This window comes from Sinocyclocheilus grahami, unplaced genomic scaffold (genome assembly GCF_001515645.1).
Source record: "Sinocyclocheilus grahami isolate Dianchi unplaced genomic scaffold, SAMN03320097.WGS_v1.1 scaffold467.1, whole genome shotgun sequence".
Lineage (NCBI taxonomy): Eukaryota > Metazoa > Chordata > Actinopteri > Cypriniformes > Cyprinidae > Sinocyclocheilus > Sinocyclocheilus grahami.
The window spans coordinates 604,272-629,607 of NW_015505646.1; the positions used below are offsets into that span (position 1 = coordinate 604,272).

The 25,336-nt window shown below is 37.8% G+C and overlaps 1 protein-coding gene across 1 annotated transcript in view; it reads left to right on the top strand.

The window, feature by feature from the left end:
• The first annotated feature begins 5,377 nt into the window (after positions 1-5,377).
• The window catches only part of LOC107553244 (uncharacterized), a 44,671-nt gene continuing 24,712 nt past the window's right edge, over positions 5,378-25,336 (top strand). Inside the window, exons 1-2 of the mRNA XM_016235414.1 lie at positions 5,378-5,989; positions 7,989-8,018. Of these exons, the coding sequence (XP_016090900.1) occupies positions 5,810-5,989; positions 7,989-8,018 (210 nt within the window). The 5' untranslated portion in view covers positions 5,378-5,809. The remainder of the gene's footprint in view (positions 5,990-7,988; positions 8,019-25,336) is intronic.

The window sequence follows — 25,336 nt, forward strand, 5'->3', positions numbered from 1 at the left end:
AAGCCCCCCATTGTCTAACACAATATTGAAAGCCCCCCCATATTTGCTAAGATATTATGATAATGCTGCTTGTTTTCAAACTGAGTGTGTTCATATATTAAATTAATCAAGTTTCAAGATTTTGATTCTGTATGTATTTTACATAAACTAATAGATAATGTGGGGGTTAGCATTTTAATTATGTTTTAATTCACTTTATATTTAATTTAATTCTATAAAATATAAGATCATGTGAAATTGTAGGAACTAATTAAGAACTAAATCAACCTCTTGCATTTTAGATAAATGGCCTTTTAGATTTGATTTCAACTGTGGGCTTGTCAGTAATGTTTTGCCTGCAGAAAATGTTGAATATAGATACTGAACTCATCTTGAGTTCCACTGTCACTCTAATCAGGCTAAAGTGGATTTTTATCCACCTTCAGTCTGCTTCTCTTAACAGAGCTGCTTTAGAAGATTAATAAGCAAATAAAACCGGGACAACATCAAGAGAGCGTGAGACAGGACTTTGTCTTATTTAGTGTTTGTATTTCTTATTGCAATATCAGTGTACAATAAAAATGTGGAGCTTGTTTTTCCTTAGCAGGAAATTTATTTGTTAATAAAACAATAATAATTATTATTATTAAATGTATTTGAATGTGGCCTGAGGTATATTGCTCGGCTTGTTTTGGATGGTTATATCATGGTTACTGTGTTGGACATGAGTAGTGACTGGTCTATTGACATACTTTTATTTCCTGCTCAGCTCTCAGTGGATCTTCACACAACAGACAGCTGTTTTCATGCACATCTGGAAAATATGAAAGCGTGTATTCAGTCTAAGCCACCAGTGACTTGCAGTGTTCTGGGGGGCACAGTCTACCCAAATATGTTTTATTATGTAGTGACAGATGTTGGCATGTTGGTTTTTAATTAACCTTGATCAAAATGAGTTGGGTTACAGATAAAACAGTGTTATTTTTACACTGTAAAGTACAGTTTGGCCACTATGTGGCAGTATAGACATTTCACAACCTATGCATAAGTGCAGAAAACCCAGTGTGAGATTGAACAGAATGTTTAAACCACCTGCATTTCTTCACCAGAATCAAACTAAGCCTGTCTGTATTTCCTCATACATTATCTTCCATCAGAGCAGGACATTTTCTACGCATGCTTGTCTCATCTGATGCTGCTCTCCAGCAGTTCGGCTTGCAGCCAGAGGGCTCTAGGACCTTGGTTTCCAAATGATTATTGCAAATTTATTGCTGGAGTTTTCAATGACAGTACATACTAGTGCAATAACTACAATAACACTTTATTAATGTCCGAGGGACACATTTTAAACTGTTGTCTTAGAGAAAAGTTATGGAATTTGACATTGTGGGAAGTTATACTTTAGCTTGTTTCTGTACATCAAAACAATCTGTCAAGCTATTTGAAAAGCTCTATTCTGGACTTTTGAAGACAAACAGCCAATTTCTTGAAAGGATTGGGACAGCTAGAGACATAGCAATGGAATCAACTTTGCATTTTCATTTGTCCAATTAGAGTTCAAAACAGAGATGGATAATTCTGTATCAGTGAATAAATTTTCTGCAATCACTTATTTTTTATTGCAAATTTATTGCTGGAGTTTTCAATGACAGTACATACTAGTGCAATAGCTACAATAACACTTTATTAATGTCCGAGGGACACATTTTAAACTGTTGTCTTAGAGAAAAGTTATGGAATTTGACATTGTGGAAAGTTATACTTTAGCTTGTTTCTGTACATCGAAACAATCTGTCAAGCTATTTGAAAAGCTCTATTCTGGACTTTTGAAGACAAACAGCCAATTTCTTGAAAGGATTGGGACAGCTAGAGACATAGCAATGGAATCAACTTTGCATTTTTATTTGTCCAATTAGAGTTCAAAACAGAGATGGATAATTGTGTATCAGTGAATAAATGAGGTAAAGTAGCCCTTTGAAAGAACGCCTCTGATCTGGCTGATGTGACCAGAATTGATGAGAGGCACCAAAAAAGGGTCCATTCATACATATAGTAGGCCTCTTCACAAAGCAGGCAGGTGGCACTTTTACTTGTTGTCTTTGTCCATTTTGGAATGTAATTCTGCCAGTTCAGTCCCTTTTTTTTAACTTTGTAAATACTTCAACTCAACCTAGACTGCAATAGTCCAGCTAGGGTTGTTATTGAACAGAATTCCCATAAATACAACCCCTGGTATGACTATTAATCTATATGTCTGCATGCACATCTATCTTTGAACAGACAGTTATCTGCTTAAATATAGACGTCTGTACATCTATATTTGGGTGGGCGGTTTTCTGTTAACACTGAACTTAACTTCAAACCATTTATTTACACTCTTAAAGGTTATGGATGTATATATAAATAAACCAAAATTTTGAAAAAATAAAATCGGATACCAAAGAAATGGTACCTTTAGAAGTGGCCTATACTGTATGTGCATGCAATCCTTGCTCTAAACAAAAGTAAGCCAAAGGGTCATTTCAAAAAAGCCCTTTCTGCTAAAACCTTAGCAGCTATTAGTAAAGTATTATATTTCAGGGCCTCAACCTGTTTTTCGTTACATCAGCATCAGCCATAACAACATCTGGTACAGGGTTGGTGTCAGTAATGAAGGCAATGATAATCCTCATTAAAAGCACTCTAGTTTGGCATTGACAATTAAAAACAGAAGCTTTTCAGATAGCTTACTTTTTTCATATTATTTGATATACTTAAAATTGGGGAAGTTGTTTTATTTGTGTTGCTGTTTAGTATTTCTTGTACAAATGTAATTATATTACTTCTCAGGATAAGCTGTGTCAAAATCCAAGAATTAGATAACAGATTATAGCATGTAAGACTTGAACCACTGACAATATCCTAATAATATGAATGACTATATTGCTAAACGAATGTGTTGCATGAATTTGTAGGCTATATAAACTATGTAAAGGGCAGATTTTGTTGGAATGGAGTATTAAAGGGGTCATATGATGTTGCTAAAAAGAACATTATTTTGTGTATCTGGTGTAATGAAATGTGTTTATGTGGTGTAAGGTTAAAAAAACACATTATTTTCTTCATACTGTACATTATTGTTTCTCCTCCTTTCTGAAATGCGTAAATTTTTACAAAACTCATCGGTCTGAAAAAGCGAGGTGTGCTCTGATTGGCCAGCTATCCAGTGCGTTGTGATTGGCCGAATACCTCAAGCGTGTGACGGAAATGTTATACCCCTTACCATATTGTGATGCCTGCGGCAACCACATGTGACGACCCCAGGCTGGACTCCGCTTCGTCCACGGTGAAAGCCGATCCGGCGATCCACAGCGTGAAGTTGAAGTATTTCCTCAGCGACCAGCACGGATCAGCTCCAGGCATGACGAAGGCCAAACAAAGTAGTTTCGCTTTCACAACGAAGCACACAGTGCCTTCATGACATGACGGCGGAGGCAACAAAACTACAGTGAGAATAAAAGTTACGCCGCCTTTCTTTGCGTGAACATTTGGGCGGCGTTATGCAAATCTTCCCACATAGTGATGTAGACATGTGGGGGCGTGTTAGAACGAGCCGTTTAGGTAGGCGTGGTTGACTCTTAACTTTTATAAAGAATATCTCTTTGGATTTGAGACTTTAGTCTTTGCAACTTTACAGATCTAATTTATGCACCAAGAGCTTGTAACACTCCAAAGAGAAAGGAAAAATTGAAATCGCATCATATGACCCCTTTAAGAAAGTTATTTTGTCACCTCTTAGTACCATTATGTTCTTTTCAAGACAGGGCAGCTGACAATTATCGTAGTTCTGTACAATTACTGGTATTTATACTGGTGTGCTTGCCTTTGTCACGGAGTATTAATAAAAACCTATTTATGAATCCATATGCATTTAAATTACATCTTTTTGGTTTTTATGGTGTACCAATGGTTGATTTCACTCTCAGATGTGGGCTGTTTCAAAACCAAGCAGATGAGCTGAGGTGTCAGCACTGTATGTATTGACTATAGCTCAGACATTGCTTAATAGACAGAACAATAGCTAAGCAAACAACAGAGTGACTGAACAGAGCCCTGTATCAGGCCTGGCGCCGGCTGTGCTTTAAGACAAAATCACATCAAGTCTGTGAATAAATGTGGGTATAAAAAAAGACTCTCTCTTTGCAGAGCCATTGATTTAATGCTTTTTCTCTAAATGCATTACAATAATCTTGATATAATACAATAAAGAGCTTAATGTTTTTTTTTATGCCCAGGGATTTCAACCAGGGGTCTGTGAAGATACTTCAGGGGGTCCATATGACATGTAAGATTAAGGAATAGTTCACCAAAAAAATTAAAATTTGCTGAAAATTTTGTTTGTTTCTTCATAGGAAAAGATTTGGAGAGATTTAACTTTATATAACCAACATAACCTCTGCAGTGAATGGGTGCCGTCAGAATGAGAGTTCAAACATCTGATAAAAACATCACAATAATCCACAAGAAATCTCATCAGTTAACATCTTGTGAAGCGAAAAACGATTGTTACAAAAAGATTAGTAACAAACAAAACCATTAAAATGCTTTTAACTTCAAAACGTTCTGGCTAAAATGAGTCCTCTATCAATAAAATTGCTTTCTTCAGTTCTAAACAAATATATTTGTATATTTTGATATGAGAGGACAACAGAGGATGGACATTTTCACGCATTATTATGGATTATGGACTGGTATTTTGGCCAGGTTTAAAGTTAAAACTTAATGATGGATTTATTTCTTGCAAACACAGCTCTGCGCTTCACAAGGAGTTAATTCATCATCTGTAGTCGTGTAGATTAGCCTACTTGAGGATTACTGTGATGTTTTTAGCAGCTGTTTGGACTCTCAATCTGACGGCACCCATTCACTGTAGGGGATTCATTTGTGAGCAAGTGATGTAATGCTAAATTTCTCCAAATCTGTTCAGATGAAGAAACAAACTCATCTAGCAACATGTTAAATATCCTGAGGGTGAGCACATGTTCAGCAAATTTTCATATTCAAGTGAACTATTCCTTTAAGACAGTGATTTTGTTTTGATTAAATAATGTTATTGTATTGTAAATAATAATATTGTTTTATAATCTTTGATTGGTGGTCCTTGTCTGGATGAGGGTCCTTGGGTATGTAAAGCTGAACACTGCATTTCTTGACAGTAATAAATGATCTATTATTGAAAGAAAATGCTTAAAATATGCAATGTTTACAGTGCAAATGAACGTGCATAGATCGTTTCATTGATTTTAATGTGAGTCTTCCAGTTTGGCGCGTCGCGCTGCTCGCGTAAACAAAGCCTTTGATTGGTCCATTGGGCGTTGACGTCAGAATTCCATCCACAACTCTGAAAGACGCTCGAGCGCTCGCAGCGTACACAAATTCGCTGCCTAGAGGGCGCGTTCTGGTTTGTCGCGTCGCGTCGCTCGTTTACTGTAAATGTAAATGGAGGAATTGGATCCGAAACTCTCACTCCTCTCCCCCTGACTCACCGACAAACAAAGTGGGACGCTTGAATTTGTTATACCACACCACGGAGACGTTTGCACTGCTTTTTATACACCGCCGCGTCACAAGTAAATCTCGCGTTTCGCGGAGCTGGAAAATATGTGTATAACTAATAACTACTGACAGCGGTGAAAACCATTGCACTCACGAATGTCATGCACTGATCAAGAGCCTTTGCCTTCTGTGACTTTCAGCGGACTTAATAACAACCAACATGAAGCAGTCAGGTACAGTCAGAGCGCGTTGCCTATTCTAAAGGACTTTTAAACTTGTTGAAATCATTGTAAACATGGAAGAGGCAGGCGCTGGGAACGGTGCTGGGACGCAGGGCTGTGAACTGGAGCGTTCTGGAGACGGAGGACTGGATGAGGTGCAGATGCATCTCGCCTGCTTACCGGAGCGATACATGAGAGCCAAGTTTTCCCTCTCCGCGTACATATTTTGTTGGACAGTAGTAAAGTTGTGTCAGGTAAGGCATGTTGCATTTGAAAATACAATAAAGTGAAGTAATGAACAACATTTCAACGCTTCACAATAAAGTCAGGCCTCAAGTTATTCACCGTCTGACAGTAATGATGTTCTGCATATTCTTATTTCTTAGGGATTATTTATATATAGATATATATACACATACACATTTTTGGGGGGCAGTTGACAAATAGAATATATATATATGTATATATATACACACACAGTATATATATATATTAACATTCAACATAAATGTACACTGCAAAAATAAATTTGTTACTCAGTATTTTTTGTGTTGTATTCCAATACAAATATCTGAAGATTCTTAAATCAAGATACATTTGCTTGAGAAGCAAAAGGAAATAAGATGTTAAGTCTTGTTTTCTGGGGAAAAAAAATAAAAAATAATAATAAAATTAAGTGACCGTTTTTTTTTCAGTTTGAATCAAGTTTATTTTTCTTATACTATTGGCAGGTTAATTAATTAATGAATTTTTGTATGAAGTATTCTTTTAACTGCTGTATCTTCGCAGTTCACTTAAATAGCGGTGTAGAATGACAAATTCATTTTTAAAGTAGAAATGTATGCCTCAAATAAAACGTGGTCATAAAAAGTGAAGGTATAATTATTAAATAAGACATGGGTTTTCAGTCTTTACAGTTTTCTTAGCATTTTAGTTCAAACTATGTCAATATAACTACATTTAAATCAACTTTTGATTTACTGAGGCCCCCCTGGAAGTTTGCCGAGGCCCCCTAGTGTGCCCCAGACCCCTGGTTGAGAACCGCTGATCCTGAGTATGGTCTTGTTTATAACAGATGGTGAAGGTTTGCTTCACAGTAGATTCCCTCCCAGTCAAAAAGTTTCAATTGCTTTGAGTGGAGTCAGACCCTCCACCTGCTCTATCCCGGGGGGTCTGTTAAGCTCATCAGTATTTAACTACCCAACCCTTCCCCTCAATCTCACCCCTTTTATATCCCAATCATATTACAGTATGATGCAGTTGAAAGGTGTGAAATCTTCATCACTGAAACGTCTGTAATGACTGGCTGACTGCATCCATGCGGTATCCAGCCTTTGAACTGCTGCCATTTGAACCTTTCCATGAATGTAGCAGCTGTAAATGGTTTATGACCGATAAGGGGTTTATCTGGGGTTTAGCATCTTTTATTCTAAGCAAGGCGTAGCTAGAACCTCTGCATGCCCAAACATCAGCAACAAAGTTGTTTCAGCTATTTAGGGAATAAAAGACTAGCTTGTATAATTAGTATTTTTTGGTAGGCACTATCATTTCACAGACAGTCAGTGATCCTGTTCCTGTGAGGCTTCCTAATGTATTAATGGTTTAAAATGGATAAAATCTGACAACGTAATCTGGTTTAATAAAAGATGATATAAGTAGTGTACTTGTGATGAGACAGAGCCGGCTGTCTCAGGTCGGCGGTCACACAGCACAACCTTGAACTGGTTTTAATTGTTTTGATTGGTTAAAGAATGAACACTGACATTGAAGCTCAGCAGGAGCTTTTTTTACATGGTAGAGCACCATATGGATGGCTAGTAGATCAAACAAAGGCATGTATTTATTAAGACTTTTATGATAAAAAAAAAAGAAACAGTAGCTTTTAACAAGCACCATGGGTTACATTTTTCTCTTTCATGTTTATTTGGTAACATTACTTTTAAATATAGTAGACTTTAATACTAATTACATTATAAGATACCTGTTTTACCTCAAAAGAAGTCATAATATTGAAGGTGTGGGCTATGCGCTAAGAAAATCTTGTTTACCTCACCCTAATTAAACACTAATTAAACATATCGTACGATTGTTCCAGTAATGCTCTACCAGTTCCCTGTGGTTTGCGTTAACGTCAACAATTTGCCGTAAGGCTAATGCCTGCATTGCTTATGTTTTGTACAGAAATGTTGGTACTTTAATTTAACACACACATTGAATCGATCTTGTATATGTTTCCTTTTTGCTTGTCTCCAGCGATTAAGACCGTCACCAGTTCTTCCCCAGGTAAGCTTAGTCTTTCTTTTGAGTTTGATGAACCTGATTCAAATCTCCTACAGAAAAACACACATAATTCACACTGTAGCAAAACCATATGGACTAAATTGTTGCCATAACTCTCATTCAGTTCATTTAGATTGTTTAACCACTGATGCAGTGAGAGCTTATTATCTAATACTCTTAGATCTGTCATTTTCCATTTAGTATAAGGATCCATTCATTTGAATTTAATCCCACCAAGCGTCTTTCACCCAAAGGGTTTGATGTAATCATCATTGAGGAGCAAGCATGCACCATCAGGATATACTGTGCTTCTCCTCACATGCTGCCAACAGCTTATCTGCCTTAACCCCTGTAGAGGCTGTGCCTTAACTTGTCGGATGTTGCTAAGGAGTTGTGCAATGCATTGAAGTCTAGTGTCTGCAGATGATTGGTGCACTCGCCTGATAGCATGAACAGAAGATTTGCAGTGTGTTGTGTTGTGCTGATCAGGTATGAACAGGCCAGAACATGATGTTGGTTTATTCGTTGTGGTTTTAGGCAGTGTTGCCTCTTATTTAATGGAATGATTAGTCCTGATAGTTTACCACTCCTCCCTACAGCAGTAGTTGTTGATTCCTGTCATACAATTTGTTCACTTCCCTTACTTGTTTTATTGAAATGTTACCTAATATTATTGCATAATATTTTTCATTCAGTAGGAATTATATTTTAATAGGAGGTTCATAGAGTCATTCTGAATGCTTGTTTGCAGGTGCTTGAAAGTTTTTGCATTGACAAGATTTTGTAGGCACTAATGATGTAATTTTAAGGCTGAACTGTGATTATGTTGAGGTCAGGGGTCAGGTTAAATCATCCTGCAGAAGTGTTATTATGATCACTTCTTTCCTGAAGTTATGTGCAGCAAAATAAGACAGAACTTGATGTGTAGAATCATAGCCTGTAAATTCCACCCATTCAAACAGCTTTGGGGGAATTCAAACTGGATTACATGCATCTTGCATCATATTAATAGCATAAGGAAACCTTGTTTAGAGTCACGAAAATGATTAGGACCTGTAATCCTCTCAAGAGTTATTATTTAAATGCACTAAAACACAAAACTAACATAAAAAAAGATAATTTTTTAATATTAGAAAATATTTGTAACAAAATAAATAAATAAATAAAGAACACCTAAATGTTATTCAGAGGCCCAAATTGAGCAGAATATGCAATTTAGTGCAGTTGCTATATTTATATGGAAAAAAGTACGATTAAATTCTTATACATCGCAACTGTATTTAGCAAACTACTTAGATACAATACATATAAATATCAGTTGTCACTCTTTATCTCCTAATTGTATGTTGTGATAAGATGATATTTAAATGCTTAATTTTATAATCAGCTTGGTAGTTTTTACTGTGAGGGGGAAAACATGTGATGCACTGAAGAGATGTAGAAATAAATGTTCCTCAAAAGCCTGTTTTATCATATTTGATACTCAAATTTAAACATGATTTCTAAAAAATTTTTTTTTTATTTTAGATTTAATTTTTGTGCCATTTAACCATAAAATCTTTCATTGTGAGCTCTGTTATAGTTTATGGTTCTCTTGAGTGCTATAGTCTAATTCATTTGAGTGATGGCATCTATTGTGCTACCCCTCTTTTATAGGCCAGTGTTGTGCAGAGCTCTTGATATGGTTGACTGCTGCACATTTACTACATTTTCCATACTGAACTTTGTATATCCCTCAAAAAGATCTTGGCCTCGCTGTGCTTCTCTCACAGATCTGCTTATTCACACTGATAGTGTGAGGCACAACCTTTCAGTCATTGTCTGGGTGATTTATGTAGCTTTCTGTTGTTGATAATTGAGCCAATAGTGCCTTTTGGAACATCTGGACTTGCTTTGGCTCTGCCTCAGAATTTTCTTTGGAATGAGGTTTCATCTAAACACCAATAAAGCAGTGAAGATAAGCGTTTCTACAAGATCACTGAAACACTACTGTTCACAGGTTTGAGATTGGTACGAATTTTTAATGTTTATGAAAAAATGCTTATGCTCACCAAGGCTGCGTTTATTTGACAAAAAAATGCAGTAAAACAGTAATATTGGTAAATATTATTACAGTTTAAAATAATTTAATAGATTTTCAAATGTAATTTATTCCTGTGATGGCAAAGCTGAATTTTCAGCCTCCATTACTCAGTCTTCAGTGTCGCATGATTCTTCAGAAATCTTTATTAATAACTAATATTCTGTTTGGGTGCTCAAACATTTTAATTTCTTATTATTATCAATGATAAAAAACGGTTGCTGTTTAATATCTTTGTTGAAACCATGATACTTTTTTCCCAGGATTCTTTGGTGAATATAAAGAACAGAATTTTTTTTGCATATTTACAAACAATATATATTTGCAGTGCATACAAATGAAACTATCAAAAGAAATACATTTTAAATTCAATAAAATATAAGAATTAGATTCTAATTATAATATTATATATAGATTTATATAATTATATATTTATGTATTTTTTTAATGGTCATTTAAATACAATAAAAAAGCGTTTTATACTAAATAAAACTAATTATGCACTTAGTGAAGGTATAAACAGTTGCCTTTAATGAAAGGGATTTTGCAGAAGATGAAATACTGGTAGAATTTCATGCTTTTCCAGCTCAGCTCTAATCTGCTTCTTCATGTCTCAGCTTGTACCTATTTTACAGTAATAAAGTCAGCAGTGTCACTTAAATCATCTTCTGGGTGTTTAGCCTTTGAGTATTACAGGTGTCTCCCACAATACAGGGCGAAGTTTCATTTACAATATATCTGAGTGACACTATACCTTTAACTTTGGGATTTAACTTGGTACACATGTATGTTTGTATATTTATATATTAGTCTAATGGTTCCATCTGCACATTTTGCTCTCAGTTGAGACTTCTGAAAATCAGGGTTATGTATAATTTATGTATTACAAAGTATTTGCCTTCTTTAAACGGTGCTCCATTATATTCAGTAAGCCTGGAGATATATTCTTGGATTTCTGGTCACATGCCCCTGTAAAGTATGCTTTGAAGGGTTGTGCCCTACAGGCAATGCAAGCTAGAGGCATGAGTTATAATGCCACAAACATGCAAATAATGCTGCATCAGTCATAAACTCCTACATTAGTTCTAATAATAACACATCATCTTCAGAAATCCAGGCATTGCCCTTCTCGTTTGTGGACCGGAGGAAGAACCTGTCACAATGTTCATGACCCAGTGCTGAACCTCAGGCTTGGCTTTAGACTGCTGCATGGGCTGCGGCGAACTCTCATGTGGCGAGCGGATGATAGTAGCGGACTGCCAGGGTAAACTTCACCCTTGGTAAAGTTCTCTGGATACACGCTCCAAAATTACTTTCCTTAGACGTCTTTAGACAATGGGTTAAACACTACTGTACTCACTAAAAATGTCTGGGAACCACTGAAATGTGAAAAGAGGAGCTAAAGAGAGTTGGCAGTGCTTGTATTGTTTCTGTGCTTCGGATCAGAGTTTTTTACATGGTCCGTTAATCAGTCAAGCATCGGTAAGAGCTTCTCATTATCATGTACCACCTCGCTTGCATTGTGACCTCTTTCAGCTCCTGACTGACAACTTCCCTCTGTGCTCGCTCCCCCTCAACCCGCCCAACACTGAATAACTGATTTTGATCACTCGCAGTAATAAAAGTCACATGTCTGGCGGGAACAATGGCCTTTCATTTGGTGGCTGCATTCATTATGACTATAATATGATGGTATTTAGTGCAAGATTCGTTCTTCATGCTAGGTGAGACAGAGGGAGAGTGAGAAAGAGAGAGAGCGACAGTTATTCAGGGGTATTCGTTATGGCCTAAACAAAGAGATCTAGAAGTGCTTGCTTTTCTTTTCATTCCCTCTCCTTTTAAAATAAAGCGACTTCTCACGCACACTCTTCTTCTTTGGAGGTGGTTGCCGCAGACAAAGGGCTGCAGGAGGTGTGCCAGATTTGTACTGGCAAGCTGTTTGTTTATTTCCTCTTGCCTCAAAGCATTAAAACCTGCTCAGGTGGACTACATAGACTTCATTTATGAATGTTGACCTGTGGATCATGACTTTGTTGAGTCTTTATCAGATGAATATAATTGGACTTTTAAATGGGAGTTGATGCTTCCTTCCTCTTATAATTGTTCAGTGATTCTCAGCCTGGGGGGTACTTTGGAAAGATTTCAAATTTGTTAAACCTAGAAATCAGACATTGCAATACAAAATTACTGAATTAAAAATGTAAACTATAATAATAATAATAACAAAAGACTGTCAGTCTGTGAATTAGTGGTGGGAATTTTTCAGTGATGGGAAGCTTTCTGCAGGTTACATTATTAATGAATCATTCACTCAAAAGATTCATTCAAAAGTGCTGATTAATTCAGGAACAAATCACGTAAACGTCTTTATGAGTGAGTCATTGAATGACTGATTAATCTAAAACAGTGTTTCCCAACCTTTTTTTAGTTGCGGCACCCTTTGGAAATTTTAACAAACTTGTGGCACCCTACAAAATTAATTTTGTCACAATATTTGAATTTCTAACTTCGATATGATAATTTGAAAAGTATAGATATTCGGTACAACAGGGAAGAACTGCAGAATATAATGTCATACAGATATTTTTATTATTAAAAAATGTTGTCCATCAATGGTGGCAATCAGAAGGCTAATTTCTATTGAAGAGACCAATTTATATGACAGATTTTAATGTAGGCTTTTATACATATGTAAACATTATTTAATTACCATTATAACTAGCTATCTCACATATTTTTGCTCACTCAGTGTCTTTTTTATTTTACAGTGGGGTAATTTTGGTGCAGTAGCACGAGATAGCTTGATTTCAAACTTTGAATTGAATAAAAAATGACAAGTAAGCAGTCGGTAATAAAATAAGAACAAATAAAGAAATTAATAATGATAGCACAAATAAAAAATAACGACAGGCCTTCGAATTAAATAAATTCCTTTTTAGTTTTTCAGGTAGGTCTAACAGTAGGGTTAAGATATTTAATATATTTTTTAACAATTATCCAGATAATGTTTAGTCCCAGAAAGCTATTATTATCAGAACACGTGAGCATAACATAGCGGTTAGCAGATCAATGAATGAAAGGGCAGCGTTACCAGAGTTGCCCATACACCATGTTACAACACAGTAGGGCTACTGCAGACAGAAACAATACAACACGGCTAAATTTTTGAGTGGACTTTGCTGTTACGATTCGTCTGAACGGTATAAGAGTGGAGCAACTGAGCGGCGTGCACACACGCATTGAGCGGGATAACACGCAGAGCGTCACACCACGTGAAAGTGAATCCTGAGCGGTGAACTCATTTTCGGCAGCCGAAATTTCGGTGCATCTCTAATTATTGGCGACATCAGAAATGGATATTATATAATAGATGCTTTTTTGAACATTTTAGCAATTTAAAAATATAAAAAAAATATTTTTTACACGGCACCCCTGCTCTCGACAGATGGCACCCCGGTTGGGAAACACTGATCTAAAAAACGAATTATTTCAGGAATAAATTACTTAAATGTCTTTATGAGTGAGTCATTGAATTATTCACTCAACCAATTTGTTCAAAAACACATTTATTCTGGAAAGTCACTGCTGTGTATTGCTTTGAGACACTCAACAGTCAATTCTGCAATACAGCACTTAGAACTTAGAAATACACAACTTCTGGGTGCAATTTCTGGTTCACGCATACTTTAAAGGGAGAGGTAAAGGGAGCCTTGACTAGTTTAATTTTAGTTTAAAAGTGAATCATTGTAAAAATGGCCACTAATGTTTAGTAATATTAATGATAATGACAAAGTCTGGTGTCAATGAAAGGATATTTGTACTTTAATGGGCTGTCGAGTGACCTAATAAGACTAAAACAGCAATACAACAGCTTATTTTTCAAAACACTTTACCTGATAGAAAGCGTTTTATATTCCTTCCTCTATTGTCCACCTGTTCTGAAAGTTTTATCTCTTTAAAACACTTGTTTGCGGAAAATCTCACGAGGATACGCTGCCATGAAAACACACTGTTATGAAAATAAAAGGAGCGCACCGACTTGACCTGTCAGACTGCACTGAGAAATGATTAGCATCCTCCGGGGTGAAAAGGAGGAGGGAGTCCGCTCCCCTGTGATTTGTTCTTTCTCTCCCTCTCTTTATTCAGAAAACCTCAATTTCTTAGCAGGCATCAGGCTGTCCTGACTGGCCCTTTTCTCTTGTTCCTTTTTTTTCTCCCTTGTTCACTCTGTGTTTTGGGATGGGCTTCCTCCTCCTTTGTTTTCATGTCACAGTTTGAGCCACAGGCTGTGGAGTGAGTGCACTGGAAGTCTCAGTGCTTAAGGAGCATTCAGGGCGATGAATGGACTCTGGGAACCAGTCTGGCTGAACTCAGATCAGCTTTCTGAGAAGAGTGGCTGTTAGGATGCCAAACAGAGGCTGTGACCACAGAGACATGGCACAGGTATGTCTGAGAAACTACTTGATGTAAATCTTGTTGTGGTCAGTTTAGCAATCCATTTTCTTTTTGGACATTAGATGACCATATTGCAGTGCTTCTCTGGTTGCTTTACTGTAAAAGTCTCATTGCTGTACACTTTGCAGTGCAGACACCTGTATGGGGTCAAACACACGGTGCTTTGTTCAGCCATGTTATTTTACACCATGCTGTAATGTAGCCACCAATGTGTTTTGTTTTACACTGATAAGTTGGGAATTATTTAGGCATTTTCTTTAAATGTTATGATGTAATACATCATGGATAGAACCGTTATGGCATTTGTGCGCTCCAGTTTTCTATTGTTAAGCCAATAATTTGTTTGGTGTGTGTATATATGTAGGCTATTTCACACTTGGACAGATTACTCAATAAAACTCCATTGTTTAGATGTGAAGCCTGTAATAATCTGAGGGATTCCATAACTCGGTTCATCACAAAGCACTGGCCTTGTGAACTCTTGTTGTATACAATATGTGAATTGTGTAAATTTGAGTTTTGAGATCATGTTTGTATCATACAGCGCTGATGTCCTACATGCTGCATGCCACTGTTCTCAGTTTTTAAACATTTATTCTGTTTGATTGAGAATTATGTGCTTTCTCCAGTAAAATATTAGAAATGTTAGTCTTGCCAAAGCTACCATGCTTAGTTTGACAGATTAGCGTATGACATGACCATTTAATGGCAAAATCTGAAGAAAATATATGATTATACATATTTTATATACTTTATGTAATTACTTTAATATAAAAAATATATATATATATTTTTTATGATCCCATAAATTAAATACAGTTCAACAAATACTACTTAAATACATACCCAAATATTAAATACATAATTTACAATTTGGGGATCGGGGTTTAATGAGTAATGGGCAAAAATCTGCTTAATTGTCATGGAAATAATGTCATAATGATAAATATGTAAATTAAAAAAAAATCAGTTTTTTTTTTGTGAAATGGGGGACATGTTCTTAGTGTTCATGAAATTCACCAAAATATAAATATAATGATAAAACAAGCAGATTCAAAAATATTGATGTTATTTATCCTTGAAGCAGTTTTCTGTTTCATTTCCTAGACTTCCTATTGGATTAGTTGGGTAAATGAGGAATTCTTTATTAGTCTTGCTGAGATGTCCTGATGGAGCCCACTAGTTGCTGAGTTCAGAGTTAAAGGGCAGACAAACAAAGCAGCAGAGGTCACCATTCATCCGTAAACTAACAGTCGTTTATGTAGCACTGATTTAGTATCACGGCAGGTACAACTACAAGTGTTGAATGACATTGTAAGATAGTTTGATAGTAAAACTGGATACTAATGACTGGCAATTCTCAGAATAATAAACAAAAGAAAGACAGAAGAGAATAGAACAGCTTTTAGCCATAAATGTTTATAGTGTCTTATACAGAACTAGCTTCAACATTTGTGTCTTCTCCTGTCCTTTGGGATGTAGCTGGATATGAGATATGAACAGCTCCGGAAAATATCTGTTGTGCTCATGCCGATGGAATTGTTGCTGTGTCAGGTACAGTGGCATTCTGCAGCTGCTAGTGTCCGTCACAAAACAGCTTGTTTTGTTTTTATCATTGATATAATTTGTTTTCTTTTTTGAACCAATAATAAAAACCGCTTTAGGACTGCGGTTCAGAATAATAAACAAGGCGTGGTGTTGTTTCAGTGTTGTGTGGGGGTCATGAATGTGTTTCATCTGTCCCAAGAGGAAAGAAATGTGGAACGTTCCGGTCTCGCCCTATACTGCCTGCCAGGCCTCCGGCCCCGTCTAGTCCTGACTCCTTCAGAGCCAGAGAAACAACCCAGAGTTGGCCTGATTTACAGTAACAGTCCATCAGGTTTTGCATAAGTTTGCTCACAAAAGCCTCTGTCCTCTAGTTGCCAACTGTGCTTTTCCCAGGGGAAAAGAGGAAAACAGCTTCTATGGACACTGGAGATGAATGGTGCTGAATACTAAATAGTGTCCACAGTCCTGCCCAAGCATTCTCCCTGTCTTAAAATTGTAGGGTGGATGCTTTCCCGTCCAGGATCTGAGGCTGAAGTATTTTTGCTTCTCCAGTCCATGCTGTTTTTTTCGACTTATACACATAGAGTAACTGGAATACAACACTGCCAAAAGCTAGTAGCTCATTTGTGGCTACAGAAAGCCGGACAGGATGATTGGTTGCCTCAAGTTTGCCTTTCCTTGCAAATCTGGACCACAAGCTTGGGGCAGCAGCCAAGCCCTCTTTTGAGCATTTATCCTGGTGTTGGTGACCTGGTTGGACAGCTGCAATGGAGTTTGACTTCTTTTTTAGCCAAGTGTGTCAATTAGCCTAGCCTTTCAATCAGTACTCAATATAATTAGATATTAGTTTGCATTTGAACTTATACTGTATATTTGTACAGATTAATCTGTCATTTTGTAGCCAGCTAGACAAATTAGACATTGACAGGTTGTGTTACTTGCACTGATGTCATCCTTGAAAAAAAATGAACAAAACTACAATGAAAAAAAATTGGTGTAGAATTTCCTTTGAAATAATTTTCACTCAGGAACTGCTAGTAAAGTTCACAAATAATTACAAAGAAAAACCAAGTAACGGAATTAAACATGGAATTTTGAACTGCAGACTGAAATACTCCAATTACTGAATGTTTGTTTTATTTACAACTTTGAAAAATATTTATATAGTGTATATACAGCATTTGTTAAAAACAACACAGTTTTATGTTTACATATTTCCTTTAAATTTATATTAATATTCGTTCAGTTTAGTAGATTTTATTCAAATAAAACAATTTAGTTGACAAACTATAACAGACTGAACTTAAAACAAATCGCTCCAGTTACTAACGTGACCTTGGTTCCCTGAGATGAGCGAACAAGCGTTTCGTTACACGCTTATGGGTAAACTCTTGTTTACTCTGATACTGAAGCCTGATTTGTTCACATTCATGTAGCTGCACGAACAAATGACACTTCAACCTGCCACAAGGGGTGGAGCTGACTGCTAAATAAGTCAGCATTGAATGCCATTTCATCAGAATCTTTTACTTGCAGTGCAGCCTTATAGCACGGCAGCTTATGCAACGCTCATTCCCTTATCTCAGGAAACTGAGGTTACGTTATTAAACGGGAGCATTCCCTTTTCAATGGTCACTCCCATTGCATTACACACTTATGGGGAACACATCCAATAGCGCCGTGATATAAGCAAGTGCAGAACAAAGCTGCTCCGCAAGCCCAGCCCCAGAGCGCCCATACTGAGGGCTCCTGTAAGCATGAGCTAATAATGAGACCCAAGGCTGTGGCTGAGGACTACATAACAAAACCTTCTCCACTTACAGAGGGCACCAAGTAAACTTTAGCAGGCAAAATCCATGCCTGCAGGGCAGGGACGTCCAAATTATAAAACCTGGTGAAGGTAGATGGCGATGACCAGCCAGCAGCCACACAGATGCATCACGATACAGGCTAGGGACACAGAGGTAAGTGGTCAACACAGAGGTATTTATTGAATGATTTTGTATGTAGAAAATATTGCATTTAATATAATAAAAATATACTATAACTATAATAATAGCAATAACTGGATGGTTAAAAAAAATTATAGTGAAGAATAAAGCCAAGCAAACCTATCATACTTGTTTTACAGGCTACTGTTAAAGTAGATCATGTCCCTTTACAATGATAATGCTGGTAATGTTTGTCAATATCTGACATGTAATTTATGAAGACAATGGCCTGATAGTTCCTCCAGGGACAGTGACAAAATTACCATAGAGTTCTTAACCTCTAAATCTGTCACGACACAGGCTAGGGACACAGAGGTAAGTGGTCAACACAGAGGTATTTATTGAATGACCAGCAAGGAGGAATTAGGAGCAGACAAGAGGCGAGTGTGGCACAGAGAGTCAATTTCAGAATGGCTTATCTTGAGGTAATGGATCTTTGTTTCTTTGCAGGACGAACGTGGAGGAGCGGGATCGGCGGAGCACAGGAACAGCCAAGGTAAGCAAACACAGGTAAGTTCAGGTAGTGAGTCTGGTATAGTGATGTGAATGGTAGACCACACGAGGAGGGAGTGTGGAGAGCGAGCAGATAAAGGGGAGCTTGACGAGCTGCAGCAGGTGCGGGTAATTAGAACTCCAGGTGATGATGATCGTGACTGAGCACAAGTGTGAGCTGGGGAGGATTCTGGGACATGGAGTTCAGAGCTGGTGACTGGTGACAGAGACTCCCTGACATTACCTCCCCCTCCTGAAAGGCGCGTCCTTGGGGAGAATGTCGGTTTCAGAGGCCCTCCGTAGGCTTAACTTGGGAACTGTGACCCTTCCTGGGCTGGACTCGGGGACTGGAGCCCTCCCTGGGCTGGACTCGGGGATAGGGATGGGTACCGAAACCCGGTATTTAATCGGTCCCGGGGCTAAATTATGAAAGACCAGAGTATCGATAACCGCCGACGTTAACAGCTCTGCTATCGGTACTGGAGAAATAAAGAAAACACACATACATTTATTATTGCTATAGATACATTATCTTGCAAATTCTCTCACCAGAGTCGCCAGCTGTTTTTATATGCAAAATATTCAAACATTTGTCTATGATGCATTTTTGCTATTCGCAATTCAGAAGAGAGATTGTGCTCGTGCGGAGGAGCTTCAGCACACGCAATATGAAAGCCCTGCTTAATCATGATAGAGATAACTAAACATTAAAACGTCTGCTTACAAAACTCAGAGGAGCGGGATCGGCGGAGCACAGGAACATCTAAGGCAGGGGTAGGCAAGTTCGGTCCTAGAGAGCCACAGTCCTGCAGAGTTCAGCTCCAACCCTAATCAAACACACCTGAACAAGCTAATCAATAGCTTCAGGGTTACTATGGCTATAGGCAGGTGAGGTTTTTTTTTCAGGGTTGAAGCTGAACTCTGCAGGACTGTGGCTCTCTAGGACCGAACTTGCCTACCCCTGATCTAAGGGAAGCAAACACAGGTATTGACGAGCTGCAGCAGGTGCGGGTGATTAGAACTCCAGGTTATGGTGATCGTGACTGAGAACAAGTGTGAGCCAGGGAAGATTCTGGGACATGGAGTCCAGATCTGGTGACTGGTGACAAAAGGGCCTTTTGCACTGCAGGAACCTTTTCATAGTACCAGAACTAATTGTGGAACTACCCACTTTTCGGCGTGTTCGCACCGCCGGAACTGGGAGCGATTTTAGTACCGGACTGCCTTTTTCGAAAACCAAATTAGCTCCTACTCTGGAGCAGGGTCTAACCAGCACAACTGGTACTAATTGTGACGTAAGTAGACATTGATTGGCCAAACGCGTACGAAAACACCCTCACCCGCCATGATTTAAAACTCTGTGTAAACATACTGTAAGCATGTCAACTTATTTCGCAAGTATGGAGAACAGCGATAGATGGACGGACGCTGAAGTGCAGGCACTTGTAGCAAATGTAGCACTGCCAGTTGTCGTTGGAGATTCTTAGTCCTCCTTTCCGTTCTTTCAATCGCTTTACGTATACGTCAACTTTCCATGTCCATTATTGTGAAACCCGAGAGACAACAGAAACACAGCTCCGATCACAGCGTCCTCCATCCTCCTGTTGTTAACGTAGCACTTTGTTTCTGTTGTTGAATGCTGCGCACAAATGACGTCGCTGTCGACCGGCTTACGTCACTTCTTAGTACACATTCTCGGTGCGAATGCAACCCTTTAAATGGTACTGGGAAATAGTTCACGCAAAATCGTCTCAGTACTTTAGTACCGTACATTTAGTTCTGGAACTAAAGCGGTGCAAAAGGGCCTAAAGACTCCCTGACAAGATGTCACTGTTAGAAATCCTGCTGGACCAAGCCCAGGAGTTTCTTCCTCGTAGGCTCCTGATCCGCGAGCGCAGAACGTCGAGACTCATGCTCTCACAGTGAGAGCACTCCGTCCCGGTGAGCACAGCCTCTGCGTGGGCACTGCCCAGACAGGCGATGCACTCACCGTGCCCATCTGCATCATGTATGGTGTCTCACAACAACATCGCCGGAAATTTGCTCTAATAGTCGCCGGATGGCCACAGGGGAAAGCTTCTAACAATGTCTTTGCAGATGTAAATTATAATATTATATTTATGTTGTGTGTATATATTATGTTGAGTAATTTCATGCATATATATATATATATATAGTGAATTTTAATGAGGCAGTTTTCTGATATCAAAACGGTTGCAGTGGGGCAGTACAAAACATATTTTAAATTGGATAATTTCAACCATATTCTTTATGGATTTTATTTCTTTAAAAGACATTATTGGTGCATTGTTAATATCGTGCAGTGTTTTTTCATGTTTCCATCAGCAGTGTTTTAATTAAAATGGTCATATTTTTTTCTCGTCTTTAACAGCATTTTTTATGAGATTAACAACACGTGTGACCACAATGTGTTTTGTGCAGTGAGTTATTGACTGCAGAGATCAAGAACACATAAACATTTCCTATTCATCTTATGTGATGTTAATAATTGTGCCTATTGTGTGGCCTTATAGTTTATGGTAATATTACATTTCAATTTTAAGGACATTTTTGTTGATTTTGTGTCAAGTTGCTGTTTGATGTGCAATGAAAGGTCCTGAAGCAAAACCGGTTGAGAACCACTGCACTACACCCCAATGGCCTTAGAAAGTAAATAGTGGTGCTCGTGTGGTTTAATGTCAAGAATTCAAGTAATTTCCTGGGCTTTCCTTCTGTAGTATATCGGACTCCTGTCTGGCGTTATACAAGTTTTTCATAGGTCCCTCGACCCTATGTTCATATTGGCACTCCTGCAGCATATGTAAGTGTGAGAGCAGAAATTTTTCTAGTGTTCCAGACCTCTTACATTTTGTCCAGCACTTTTGTTCAACAGTCTAATGGTTTGAGATCTTTCCTTCGCTGTTTCTTTCTCCTGTTCTTCCCTCTCTGTGAGCTGACCATAGACTTGCACAGAAGTACACCCAGAAGTACACCTACACGACAGATAACATAGTCCAACCACAAAACGTGTCCAACTCCTTGGAGAAATTGGTTGTTAGACGTTGCTGGGAGCTATTTTTGAGGGTTTCCAGAAATCCCATTTCTTATTCTCGACTCGTTTCTTTGCCATGTCCTGTGTGTTAAGCCTGAAATGTTCTCTATGCAAATATATTAAAGAGATAGTTCACCCAAAAAACGAAATTTCTGTAAATATTTACTTGCCCTTGTGTCATTCTAAACCTGTATGATGCAAATTATTACAGCAGGTCTATTTCACATTTTGTTGAATTTCAGAGAGTGTTAGAACTCATAAGTTAGAACACTATGCATAATGCAGCACAATTCTCAAAAAGCTGTGATGATATATTTTCTTTTTTTACCTATTTAATTGAAACAATACACTCCTTGCATACACTGTCTTTCTCTATTGATGGCCATTCATAAGTTGTGTGTTCTAAGAAAATTTGTTTTTTTGCGAGCAACAAATATGTTGCTAAATTTTTATATAGTAGATGTTGGGGATGTAATGATGCACCCAGAGCCGGTTGAAAATCGATGAAAATATGTAACAATCTCAAAGGAGAACTGATTGTCTTCAGAAAAGTTTAGTTCATCTTGCCTCTGTAATATGCATATTTATGTAGCATTCATACACGCAGCGCCACTTTGATTACAGTGGAAGGAAACATGCTCTTGCAATCTTTATCTTAACTTCCCTACCCCATGCTGCATTTCTTTTCTGATAACATGCACACTGTTATGAGGGTGGAACAAAAACCTGTCTCTCAAATGAGATCGCAGAAATTAGCAACCGACAATGATCCAATCAATTCTTAAATGACAAAATCAAATCTCTCCCCACATTTTTCTTGTTTGAGAAGCCATTTCACTTGGATATACTTCACATTAGGGCAGAAAGGTTATTGTAATTTCCATTTAATGCCAACTTTAAAAGCAAGGACTATTCTGATGCCTAGACACCACAGCTTATGATAGTTGCTAGTGAAGGGCTTGAAACTGTGCATGTTGTTTTCATGCCATCAACCAATTGGTGTTGTAATGATGTAATTTGATTATTAATATAACTTTCTGGTCTAACTAGCCAATTGTTTTTCCATTTTATTAACACACCCTGTTTCTTGTAGTACCTCTTTAAATTTTTTTACATTTTAAAAAGTGTTTTTTTTCATTGCTCTTACAGTAACGGACATGCAAGTTTTCTAGAAAGCCTAGAGGCCAAACTCTAATAATGTGTCTGTCAGGCTTACGTATTTCACAAGAATAACACTTGGCATCTTTCCAAAGTTGTTTGCTAACACTCCTGCCATGGCAACAATGGTGACGCCAGAAACACGCCAAGATTCCAAGAAGTTGTGCCCATCTACCGACTCACCGCACCTTTGCCTTCCTGTGATGCAGCAGTTTACCTCACATGCAGACTGACAATTAACAAGCAAAAACATGCATGAACAAGCCTGCATCAACTTCAAATTCCCCCTCCAGCTCATCAGGAACTTCATTTGTCTAGAAGAATTGCACTTGTTATTCAGTGCTGTTGGTGCAGGTGCTGTTGGCTTGTGGGTTTGTGAAACAGATACCCCATTTTCTCCCTTCTCTTTGTTTCTTTCACAGCAAAGCAGATTTATTTAAATGGAGCAGTGGGATAATGCCAGCAATGCAAACTGATCTTGAGTCAGAGCTTCCCCTCCACATGGGAACACGTTGATAAAGGATCTGATTTCACTCTCACCTCCTTTGTTCTGCTTGAGGTCGCTCAGTTCTGGCTGAACTCGGAGTGTGTGTTTTTGGATTGTTTTTGTTTAGTCAAGTACTGGATAGTATTGGACTTTTTGTCAAATTTTATTTCTTTAATGTGCATAGCACTTGTCTAGGGTTTTCAAGTCTTATTTTTAGATTTGGCTTTTCTAAAATGAGGGCAAACACATTAGCGTGGTTAAAAAGTTAGTTCAGCAAAAAATGAAAATAATGTCACTATTTACTCATCATCATTGACTTTCTTTCTTCCAAGAAACACAAGGAATGTTTTGCATGAGCCACATTTGCTGTTTTCGGCAAATGTAATGTCTAAGCTGCTGTTTTCCTTACAATGAAAGTGAATGGTGACTGCAGCTGTGAAGCAGTAAATGTTGACTTGTTTGGCAGAAGTATTCCTGTATGGGCAAATAGAGCAGTGAGTGATCAGCCTCTGCCCATGTGGGAGTCTCACAGGACTCAACGGTGCTCCAGAGAGGCTAGAGTCAATTTCCTGCACCTGCTAGTTGGTCCATCAATGTGATCATGTCCTTTCAACAGCATTCTGCCTTTGTGGTTTACTGTGGTTATGACCAGTAGGATTCATATGATCGACAGGCATGTTTTGGATGAGCCATCTGGTCTGTAAGGGGTATAAATAATGACAATTAAATATTAAGTTACGACAAGCACCTAAAACACTTTCCAATATACATTAATATTAACCTAAAATAGTTGAAGACACAAATGTAACTGGAAAGACAGTTTAGAGGAATATTGAAAGGAACATGTGATGAAGGTGAACTCAAAGACTGGGAGACTGGATCCAAAGAGGGCAAACACATTAGCGTGGTTAAAAAGTTAGTTCAGCAAAAAATGAAAATAATGTCACTATTTACTCATCATCATTGACTTTCTTTCTTCCAAGAAACACAAGGAATGTTTTGCATGAGCCACATTTGCTGTTTTCGGCAAATGTAATGTCTAAGCTGCTGTTTTCCTTACAATGAAAGTGAATGGTGACTGCAGCTGTGAAGCAGTAAATGTTTTGTTTGGCAGAAGTATTCCTGTATGGGCAAGTAGAGCAGTGAGTGATCAAACTCACATGTATGGCCTCTGCCCATGTGGGAGTCGCACAGGACTCAACGGTGCTCCAGAGAGGCTAGAGTCCATTTCCTGCACCTGCTAGTTGGTCCATCAATGTGATCATGTCCTTTCAACAGCATTCTGCCTTTGTGGTTTACTGTGGTTATGACTAGTAGGATTCATACGATCGACAGGCATGTTTTGGATGATCCATCTGGTCTGTAAGGGGTATAAATAATGACAATGAAATATTAAGTTACGACAAGCACCTAAAACACTTTCCAATATACATTAATATTAACCTAAAATAGTGTACTTGATGTACTTGTTATGTGCACTAACAAATTGTATTCAAAAATATGTTGAAGACACAAATGTAACTGGAAAGACAGTTTAGAGGAATATTGAAAGGAACATGTGATGAAGGTGAACTCAAAGACAGGGAGACTGGATCCAAGCCAGATCTGTGCTTTGCCACAATTCTGTCTCTGAGCTCTTCAGGCAGTTCTTTTGACCTCATGATTCTCATTTGCTCTGACATGCACTGTGAGCGGTAATGTCTTATATAGACAGGTGTGTGGCTTTTCTAATCAAGTCCAATCAGTATAATCAAACACAGCTGGACTCAAATGAAGGAGTAGAACCCTCTCAAGGATGATCAGAAGAAATGGACAGCACCTGAGTTAAATATATGAGTGTCACAGCAAAGGGTCTGAATACTTAGGACCATGTGATATTTCAGTTTTTCTTTTTTAATAAATCTGCTTTTAATAAAAACTTGGTTTTAGTAATTCCGTTTTAAAAATACTATGAGTGAATTTAGGCATGATATTCATTTTGAAATTTGTTGAAGATTACATGTAGTTTTTTAAATGTATATACTGTGTGTGTGTATATATATATATATATATATATAT